At 41.0% G+C, this 11,474-nt stretch overlaps 1 protein-coding gene across 2 annotated transcripts in view; it reads left to right on the forward strand.

The window, feature by feature from the left end:
• cpz (carboxypeptidase Z) overlaps nt 1-7,402 on the forward strand; it is a 42,972-nt gene extending 35,570 nt beyond the window's left edge. For both annotated transcript variants that reach the window (XM_061988208.1, XM_061988210.1), the window contains exons 10-13: nt 1,200-1,339; nt 6,701-6,800; nt 6,883-7,028; nt 7,111-7,402. In XM_061988208.1, the coding sequence (XP_061844192.1) occupies nt 1,200-1,339; nt 6,701-6,800; nt 6,883-7,028; nt 7,111-7,314 (590 nt within the window). In that variant the 3' untranslated portion in view covers nt 7,315-7,402. The remainder of the gene's footprint in view (nt 1-1,199; nt 1,340-6,700; nt 6,801-6,882; nt 7,029-7,110) is intronic.
• The last annotated feature ends 4,072 nt before the right edge of the window (nt 7,403-11,474 follow it).

Raw genomic sequence — 11,474 nt, forward strand, 5'->3', positions numbered from 1 at the left:
TAGTACTATTAGTGGACCAGCAGCACGCACAATCATGTGTGCTTACGGACTGTATCCCTTGAAGACTGTATTGAGATATATTGATGTATAATGTAGGAACCAGAATATTAATAACAGAAAGAAACAACCCTTTTGTGTGAATGAGTGTAAATGGGGGAGGGAGGTTTTTTGGGTTGGTGCACTAATTGTAAGTGTATCTTGTGTTTTTTATGTTGATTTAATAAAAAAAACAAACAAACAAACAAAAAATAACAAAAAAAAATGATACCGATAATAAAAAACTGATACCGATAATTTCCGATATTACATTTTAACGCATTTATCATCTCTACTCACAACCTACCGATCTCAGGGCGGACACTCTAACTTGGCATGTGTGTTAATATAGTAATTTTTGCATTGCTAGACACAGTATTAAAGTTTAAAAGGTATACAACTGCATGCAGTACATTTATTTTTCTTATCACAATGGAAAAACTAATACACCTACCAAGAAAAAATTAAATACTTTACTGACACATTATTTCCAGGCTTTCGCAGACCGTGTAAAATGAATGCGGCAGGCCAGATCTGTCTGACACATGTGATGTACAGTAATTAAATGACAAAAAGCTGACATTTGTATCCTAATATGCTCTGTCACCTATAACGCAAAGTTGAAAAAGTTTTGTTTTTAAATATACACAATATCTGTGAAGCTGCAATATTTGAAGCGCAATGTGGCGAGGGACGTCTGTACTATACATTAAAATAAAAATATCCCACACCCTGCATGTAATTAATTGTATTAGCTGTGGGCCACAAATGGTACCCCTGCTCTAGCAGCTCACACAACCATGATCTTCTTGGTGACCTGTACTCAAAGTGCATTTTATAGGGCAATTTGATCTTCAAATCAAAGAAAAAAATAAATCAAATATTTTTTGGATACAGACGTCAGCGATAACATTATTTTTCCATTCCATTTAGGTTTTTGAGAGACAAGCTTCTTGTAACTTTTAAAAATGTAATTTACATGCAACATTTCTGCAAATAAAGCCTCTTCTAGGTATGTTGTAATAAAGAGGCTATAGTCATTGCTGAAACAACTAAACTCATAACTTTTTCACTGTGTCTATGAACAGGCAACAGGTGGATGCTCAGGTTAATTATGTAGTAATTATGTATTTACTGTGTGTCTTTTTTTTGTCCTATTGCAGGCATGTCAGACTTTAACTACCTGCACACAAATTGCCTGGAGATCACGGTGGAGCTCGGCTGTGACAAATTCCCTTCAGAAGCCGAGCTTTACCCAGAATGGAAGAGGAACAAGGAAGCCTTGCTCAGTTTTCTTGAGTCGGTAAGAAAGTCATCCCTACAATTTTTATCCGCTAGACAAACTCAGAATTAATTTGTGCACATCACAGATGTACTAACAGGAAAAAAATGCAACATGCAACTGCAGTTATTCCCAACACACACTAATGTGACATTAGATATCATCACATCTGACTTAATTGGTCAAATAATGATCATATACAGTATTTACTACTGCTGTCAAACGGTTCATTTTTAAATCTGATTGATCACACTTCTGATTAATCATGATTAATCATAGTATATAAAAAATTCTACCAACTTTAAGAAAAGCCCTAAACATTTAGACTTAGACAAACTTTAATGATCCACATGGGAAATTGTTCCACACAGTAGCTCAGTTACAAAGGATGGAAAGGGTAAGGATGGAAAGGATCGTGCACACGAGGGCACAAAAAGAGGGCGAAAACAAAAGGTATAAAGTAGACTAAAAATGTACCATAGTAGCAATATAAAATATAACATATACAGTCGTGGTCAAAAGTTTACATACACTTGTAAAGAACATAATGTCATGGCTGTCTTGAGTTTCCAATCATTTCTACAACTCTTATTTTTTTGTGATAGAGTGATTGGAGCACATTCTTGTTGATCCCAAAAAACATTCATGAAGTTTGGTTCTTTTATGAATTTATTATGGGTCTACTGAAAATGTGACCAAATCTGCTGGGTCAAAAGTATACATACAGCAATGTTAATATTTGCTTACATGTCCCTTGGCAAGTTTCACTGCAATAAGGCGCTTTTGGTAGCCATCCACAAGCTTCTGGCAAGCTTCCGGTTGAATTTTTGACCACTCCTCTTGACAAAATTGGTGCAGTTCAGCTAAATTTGTTGGTTTTTTGACATGGACTTGTTTCTTCAGCATTGTCCACACGTTTAAACCAGAACTTTGGGAAGGCCATTATAAAACCTTAATTCTAGCCAAATATCAACATTGGTGTATGTATACTTTTGACCAAGCAGATTTGGTCACATTTTCAGTAGACCCATAATAAATTCATAAAAGAACCAAACTTCATGAATGTTTTTTGTGACCAACAAGTATGTGCTCCAATCACTCTATCACAAAAAAATAAGAGTTGTAGAAATGATTGGAAACTCAAGACAGCCATGACATTATGTTCTTTACAAGTGTGACCACGACTGTATGTAATATTTAAATATTATATATACAGTATATATTATATACTGATATATGATATTATTATATTATATTATATTATTATATTTTATATACAATATATAACAAATCCCAATTACTATGTACAAACAGTATATTGTACAATATTGCAATATATTGTACAATAGACTTAGACTTAGACTTCCTTTTTATTGTCATTCAAATTTGAACTTTACAGCACTGATACGAATTAAATTTCGTTACATAAGCTCATGGTAGTGCAGGATAAAAAAGCAATAAGGTGCATATATAAAAAAATAAATATATACAAATAATATATAAATATATATATATAAAATAAATAAATATATATAAATAAATAAATAGATTACTGTACAGATAAATATATTGCACTTTTTCACATGCGTCCACGTTTATGGATGTATGTTATATTGTCTTGAGGGGATAATTTAATTATGATGCGTTCAAGAGTCTTACGGCTTGAGGGAAGAAGCTGTTACAGAACCTGGAGGTTCTGCTTCGGAGGCTGCGGAACCTCTTTCTAGAGTCCAGTAGTGAAAACAGTCCTTGGTGGGGATGGGAGGAGTCTTTGCAGATTTTCTGAGCCCTGGTCAGGTAACACATATTACAGAATATTATTATATATACTTTATATATATTATATATTTTGACACAAATGCAATTTTATTGTCAGAATGTCATAAACAAAACTTTTTTCAGTGTTTTGCTTGAACACATGTCTTATTTAGTGAGGGTTAAAGTAAAGGAGCATGTACAGTCACTATAAACAGCATGATTATTCTGCGTATATGCATGATTAATGTGATTTTTGCGATTAATAGGTTGCGTCAACGATTACAACTTTGACAGCCTGTGTTTACTCCAGAAAATTTGTTCATCTATCTATGCCAGCAAGGGACTGTAGTGACAGGCAGAACCTTTAAAATCTATTCAACTAGACGGCAGAAGCTACATAATTAACCCGAGTATCCACCTGTTGCCTGTTCATAGAAAATAACGAGTCATGACATGCTTTGTAGTGTGGCATGAGAGGTTTCTGATGTAAAATATAGTTGGCTCAATGAAGGTTGGAAAATACTGACATTCTGTACGCTTGAAGATTTATTCTACGGACCTAAAACCATGCATGCTTGGCTACTTTGAGGTGTGAATGTTTGTTTGTGTTTATGTGTCTTGTTAACAGGGTTGCTTACTCCTTGAAAAATAGACCAGCTGGAAACTTTTGACCAACTCAATGGGTTTCATCCCGACTGGAGTCCTCAATGCTAACGAGGGGAAATTACACTTTGACTGTCGTTGGCTTTGACAGTTAGGATTGCTTGTTTGCATCAAAACAGTTCTTTTTCTCACTACGATAGGGCGAAACCATCCTTGCCCAGGCACACCCTCCTGGTTTTGGAGTATAAATATTTGGGGTTTTGGCACCAGCTGCTAGACTTGATCTGACCAATCCAAGTCTATGAGCATGAACTGATGAACGGCGAAAAGTGTGTGTGTCCAAGTTAAAGGAAACGGCAGGCTGTCTTCTTCTAATGGATTTATTACATTCTTTGTTAGCTGGGTAACGTTTGCTGTGGTCTGGAACAACATGGCACACAAACAACTATCAGAAATGCAGCCAGTATTACATACAGATAATGTGTCATGAGACATGCAAATATAAATTAAATACAGAGAGGACATAAGTAAAGGAAATTAAATGAGGTCAAATATACCTACAAACGAGGCATAATGATGCAATATGTACATACAGCTAGCCTAAATAGCATGTTAGCATCGATTAGCTTGCAGTCATGCACTGGCCAAATATGCCTGATTAGCACTCCACACAAGTCAATAACATCAACAAAGCTCACCTTTGTGCATTCACGCACAGCATAAAACGTTTGGTGGACAAAATGAGACAAAGAAGGAGCGGTTCAAAACAAGTCTTTCTGTGGTAGTGTTGGAGACATTTTTACATGGAAACAAACTACGGTGAGTTCAAGGACTGCCGAAATTAGCAGGACAAAACGGTGCTCGCCAAATACTCTCATCAGTGAAGCATGTTTAATTTAAAGGCCTACTGAAACCCACTACTACCGACCACGCAGTCTGATAGTTTATATATCAATGATGAAATCTTAACATTGCAACGCATGCCAATACGGCCGGGTTAGCTTACTAAAGTGCAATTTTAAATTTTGCGCAAAATATCCTGCTGAAAACGTCTCAGTATGATGACGCCTGCGCGTGACGTCACGGATTGTAGAGGACATTTTGGGACAGCTTGGTGGCCAGCTATTAAGTTGTCTGTTTTCATCGCAAAATTCCACAGTATTCTGGACATCTGTGTTGGTGAATCTTTTGCAATTTGTTCAATGAACAATGGAGACAGCAAAGAAGAAAGCTGTAGGTGGGAAGCGGTGTATTGCGGCAGGTATTGTGCCGGATAACGCGCCCCCGCCGTAGAATGCACCCCCTGACTGTTGTGCCGGATAACACAGCCGGTGTTTCATTGTTTACATTCCCGGAAGATGACGGTCAAGCTTTACCATTGGCCTGTGGAGAACTGGGACAACAGAGACTCTTACCAGGAGGACTTTGAGTTGGATGCGCAGACGCGGTACCGTGAGTACGCATGCAGCTGTGGCTTCCAAACATTTGATCGCTTGCCCGTACGTGCGTGCCGCTATGTGCATGTCACGTACGTAACTTTGGGGACTTTGGGGAAATATATGTGCTGTATGAACTTTGGGGAGGTGAACGGTACTTTGGGCTGTGGGATTGAGTGTGTTGTGCAGGTGTTTGAGTTGTATTGGCGGGTTATATGGACGGGAGGGGGGAGGTGTTTGTTATGCGGGATTAATTTGTGGCATATTAAATATAAGCCTGGTTGTGTTGTGGCTAATGGAGTATATATATGTCTTGTGTTTATTTACTGTTTTAGTCATTCCCAGCTGAATATCAGGTCCCACCCGCCTCTCACAGCATCTTTCCTATCTGAATCGCTCCCACTGCCCTCTCGTCCTTCACTCTCACTTTCCTCATCCACAAATCTTTCATCTTCGCTCGAATTAATGGGGAAATCGTCGCTTTCTCGGTCCGAATCGCTCTCGCTGCAGGTGGCCATGATTGTAAACAATGTGCGGATGTGAGGAGCTCCACAACCTGTGACGTCATGCTACTCATCTGCTACTTCCGGTAGAGGCAAGGCTTTTTTAACAGCGACCGAAAGTTGCGAACTTTATCGTTGATGTTCTCGACTAAATCCTTTCAGCAAAAATATGGCAATATCGCGAAATGATCAAGTATGACACATAGAATGGACCTGCTATCTGTCAGGACTTGATCTTGAGAGTTTGCTTTTCCAGGATGCAGCGGAAAGTTGGCACGGGCGAGACGGGAATGGAGGTACATGATTTATTTATTAACTATAAATACAAAAAAAAAGGATCAAACAAAAAGCGCGCACAGTGGCGGAGAATAAACTATGAACAATTAAACAAAAAAAACATTAACTGTGGCTTGACAAACAAAAACTTACTTGGCATGGAACCGGCATGAAAAAAGAGTTAGAGGCATGAACAGAGCATAAATATGGTGCGGTATGGGGTGCGAAGTCGTCAGAAAAACAAACTGAAAAACACTGAACTTAAATACTACAGACATGATTAACGAAAACAGGTGCGTGACTCAAGACGTGAAACAGGTGCGTGACGTGACAGGTGAAAACTAATGGTTGCTATGGTGACAAGACAAGGGAGTGAAAAGCCAGAAACTAAACAAAACATGACTTAAACAAAACATGATTACACAAACATGACACTATCCCCGTTTAAATAAGAAAATCGCATTTCAGTAGGCCTTTAAACAGTGGGATTTCTAACAATTAAGAAGGTTTGTCTCATGTACAGAAAATATATTTACACATATATTTGGTCCCTGAAAGAGGTCCAGGGAGCCACTGTATTTTAATATTGGTCATTATGGTGGTACTTGAAGAACCAAGTGTTTTCTGAGGTGAAAAAAGCCGGAGAACCACTGTGGTAGACAATACAGAATTAATTGACAGTTTAGTTTAGCAGGCGTGAGCTCAGTTTCCACGAGTCTTGTTTACATTGCGATTTATTGACCTTTCACCCTAAAATCAGCTGGAATGGAATGTGTTGAGAGTTGAGGTTTGTTCTTCTTGGGCAGGTCCATCGGGGGATTAAAGGAGTAGTGAAGGACGTCGATGGTAATGGGATCAAAGGTGCCACCATTTCTGTCAGAGGGATTCGAAAAGATGTCACCACAGGTAAACACGGCCGGAATGTTGCTTTCGTTAACTTGTTTCTGTTTTAATGTTTCCGTCTTGCGTGTGCACCTCGCCCTCTCAGCTGAAAGTGGAGACTACTGGCGGCTGCTGAGCCCTGGTACGCACATTCTGACCGCCACAGCTAAAGGTTACTCCCGGGTCAGCAAGCGGGTTCATTTACCCAACAACATGAACAAGGCTGGACGTGTGGACTTTGCCTTGAAGAAGGTGCGTCAGGTCTTCAGCCAACTGTTTCAAACTCTCAAACTCTCCCGTCCATTATCACTCTCCTCTTCCATCCTGTATGAAGGTTCCACTGGAGCCGGATATTGATGATCACCTCTTCCCCATCACGGACACGTGGGATCGATTTGACCCTTACAACCAGTTTGGGCGCGACGGCGAGCCGGATGTGGCTGAGGGGGGCATCGAGCGGCAGGAAAAACCCTGGTGGTGGAGCTACTTCTCCCAGTCTGGCATCGCACCTCCAAACTGGCTGTTGCGAAATGTCTAAACTCACTATATGTCACACAGCGTTTGTGTAGCAGTTCCAGATATATCCAACAAAACATATAAAGGCTTTCTTCCGCCAGATATTTCAACATGCAAATGTGTTGTTTTTATTTGAAGGAAATTGTCTCCAAACAATATCGCAATAACAGAGAGAGTCGTGGCAGCTGCAAAGAAAAATTGCACATAAATTGTTATTACTTACAGTCTAGTTCCCTAATGCAGTGTTTTTCAACCTTTTTTGAGCCAAGGCACATTTTTTCCATTGAAAAAATGCTGAGGCACACCACCAGCAGAAATCATGAAAAAATGAAACTCAGCAGCCGATATTGACAGTAAAAAGTCGTTGTGGCAATTGTTGGATATGAATATAAACCATAACCAAGCATGCATCACTATAGCTCTTGTCTCAAAGTAGGTGTACTGTCACCACCTGTCACATCACGCCCTGACTTATTTGGACTTTTTTGCTGTTTTCCTGTGTGTAGTGTTTTAGTTCTTGTCTTGCGCTCATATTTTGGTGGCTTTTTCTCTTTTTTTGGTATTTTCCTGTAGCAGTTTCATGTCTTCCTTTGAGCGATATTTCCCACATCTACTTTGTTTTAGCAATCAAGAATATTTCAGTGGTTTTTATCCTTCTTTGTGGGGACATTGTTGATTGTCATGTCATGTTCGGATGTACTTTGTGGACGCCGTCTTTGCTCCACAGTAAGTCTTTGCTGTCGTCCAGCATTTTGTTTTGTTTTTACTTTGTAGCCAGTTCAGTTTTAGTTTTGTTCTGCATATCTTTCCCTAAGCTTCAATGCCTTTTCTTAGGGGCACTCACCTTTTGTTTACTTTTGGTTTAAGCATTAAATACCTTTTTACCTGCATACTGCCTCCCGCTGTTTCCGACATCTACAAATCAATTAGTTACCTGCTGCCACCTACTGATATGGAAGAGTATAACGTGGTAAGTCTGCCGATCTCCAGACAGCACAGACACTCAACAACAACACATCATTTGCAGACTATAATTACTGGTTTGCAAAAAAATATTTTTAACCCAAATAGGTGAAATGAGAGAATCTCCCACGGCACACCAGACTGTATCTCACGGCACACAAGTGTGCCACGGCACAGTGGTTGAAAAACACTACCCTAATAGGCCCCAAAACTATTTATTGGAAATGTAACAGCCATTTTATATTGAGCACAACTCTGAAACTTTAGATTAGTATGGCCACTTATTAAGAACAGATATGTTTGCATTGTTTTATATGAAAAATAAAAAGTAAATATCTGGCATGTGTTATTTTTTTTGTGTATTATTTTTCATTGTATTATTTTTTTAAGCGTTTTTTAGTTAACCATTTATTCCAGGGGTGTCAAACTCATTTTAGATCGGGGGCCACATGGAGAAAAATCTACTCCCAAGTGGGCCGGACTGGTAAAATCACGTCACGCTAACTTTAAAAATAAAGACTACTTCAGATTGTTTTCTTTGTTTAAAAATGGAGCAAGCACATTCTGAAAATGTACAAATCATAATGTTGTTTTTTTTTTTTTTTTACACTTACATGTTGCGGTGAATAGTATTCTATCTTTATTTGTCGTTATTTATCATTTCTGAATAAATTATGTGATTATGTTCATCAGTCAACTCATTGGTGTTAATTTTCAATCTATCAAGATAAAAAAAATTATATCAAAATTAAATTACAGTAGGTTATTTATGTAGGTTGCTTATTTTCTTCGACTGGTGCAGTAACATTTAGAACAGCAGTTTCTTTCATTCAAAAATGTTTATACTTAGCAAACTCATGCCGCGGGACGGATAAAACCTGTTCACGGGCCTAATAAGGCACGCGGGCCATACGTTAGACAACCGTGATTTATTCTATTCACAAAAATCACAGCTTTTTTTTCCTCAATCTAACAAAATAATATAGAATAACTCCAACCCAATCCCAGCTTTGCAATACTTTTCAGAAGACATACAAATACAATACTATAATGAATTATAAGAAAAAGAAAAAAATATTATAGCAACAACAGTATCTATAACAATAATAACCGCAATAATACTGATTACATTTTAAAAATACGGAATTAAGTGTGATCTATTTTTTTAGTTTTTTTTTTACATTTGTCCTTTGTAGGACGTAAATATCCTCTAAAGCTATAACTATCTTTGGTTCTGAGACTCTGCAACCATTCTATTCTAGCTTGTTGTTACACATTGTTTTGTTGTGTTTAAACAAAGCAGGTTGTGTTTTATTGTGAAATGGGACCGATGTAGTTGTGTCATCGGATTTGCGGCCTCATGTTTTGGACACTCGGGTGAAGAGAGGGGCGGAGCTTTCTACCGATCACCACCTGGTGGTGAGTTGGCTGCGATGGTGGGGGAGGATGCCGGACAGACCTGGCAGGCCCAAACGCATTGTGAGGGTTTGCTGGGAACGTCTGGCAGAGTCTCCTGTCAGAGAGAGTTTCAATTCCCACCTCCGGAAGAACTTTGAACATGTCACGAGGGAGGTGCTGGACATTGAGTCCGAATGGACCATGTTCCGCGCCTCTATTGTCGAGGCGGCTGATTGGAGCTGTGGCCGCAAGGTAGTTGGTGCTTGTCGTGGCGGTAATCCTAGAACCCGTTGGTGGACACCGGCGGTGAGGGATGCCGTCAAGCTGAAGAAGGAGTCCTATCGGGTTCTTTTGGCTCATAGGACTCCTGAGGCAGCGGACAAGTACCGACAGGCCAAGCGGTGTGCGGCTTCAGCGGTCGCAGAGGCAAAAACTCGGACATGGGAGGAGTTCGGTGAGGCCATGGAAAACGACTTCCGGACGGCTTCGAAGCAATTCTGGTCCACCATCCGCCGCCTCAGGAAGGGGAAGCAGTGCACTATCAACACCGTGTATGGTGAGGATGGTGTTCTGCTGACCTCGACTGCGGATGTTGTGGATCGGTGGAGGGAATACTTCGAAGACCTCCTCAATCCCACCAACACGTCTTCCTATGAGGAAGCAGTGCCTGGGGAGTCTGTGGTGGGCTCTCCTATTTCTGGGGCTGAGGTTGCTGAGGTAGTTAAAAAGCTCCTCGGTGGCAAGGCCCCGGGGGTAGATGAGATCCGCCCGGAGTTCCTTAAGGCTCTGGATGCTGTGGGGCTGTCTTGGTTGACAAGACTCTGCAGCATTGCGTGGACATCGGGGGCGGTACCTCTGGATTGGCAGACCGGGGTGGTGGTTCCTCTCTTTAAGAAGGGGAACCGGAGGGTGTGTTCTAACTATCGTGGGATCACACTCCTCAGCCTTCCCGGTAAGGTCTATTCAGGTGTACTGGAGAGGAGGCTACGCCGGATAGTCGAACCTCGGATTCAGGAGGAACAGTGTGGTTTTCGTCCTGGTCGTGGAACTGTAGACCAGCTCTATACTCTCGGCAGGGTCCTTGAGGGTGCATGGGAGTTTGCCCAACCAGTCTACATGTGTTTTGTGGACTTGGAGAAGGCATTCGACCATGTCCCTCGGGAAGTCCTGTGGGGAGTGCTCAGAGAGTATGGGGTATCGGACTGTCTGATTGTGGCAGTCCGCTCCCTGTATGATCAGTGCCAGAGCTTGGTCCGCATTGCCGGTAGTAAGTCGGACACGTTTCCAGTGAGGGTTGGACTCCGCCAAGGCTGCCCTTTGTCACCGATTCTGTTCATAACTTTTATGGACAGAATTTGTAGGCGCAGTCAAGGCGTTGAGGGGATCCGGTTTGGTGGCTGCAGGATTAGGTCTCTGCTTTTTGCAGATGATGTGGTCCTGATGGCTTCATCTGGCCAGGATCTTCAGCTCTCACTGGATCGGTTCGCAGCTGAGTGTGAAGCGACTGGGATGAGAATCGGCACCTCCAAGTCCGAGTCCATGGTTCTCGCCCGGAAAAGGGTGGAGTGCCATCTCCGGGTTGGGGAGGAGATCTTGCCCCAAGTGGAGGAGTTCAAGTACCTCGGAGTCTTGTTCACGAGTGGGGGAAGAGTGGATCGTGAGATCGACAGGCGGATCGGTGCGGCATCTTCAGTAATGTGGACGCTGTATCGATCCGTTGTGGTGAAGAAGAAGTTGAGCCGGAAGGCAAAGCTCTCAATTTACCGGTCGATCTACGTTCCCATCCTCACCTATGGTCATGAGCTTTGGGTTATGACCGAA

The sequence above is a fragment of the Nerophis lumbriciformis genome, linkage group LG27, assembly GCF_033978685.3.
Source record: "Nerophis lumbriciformis linkage group LG27, RoL_Nlum_v2.1, whole genome shotgun sequence".
In the NCBI taxonomy this organism is placed as follows: domain Eukaryota; kingdom Metazoa; phylum Chordata; class Actinopteri; order Syngnathiformes; family Syngnathidae; genus Nerophis; species Nerophis lumbriciformis.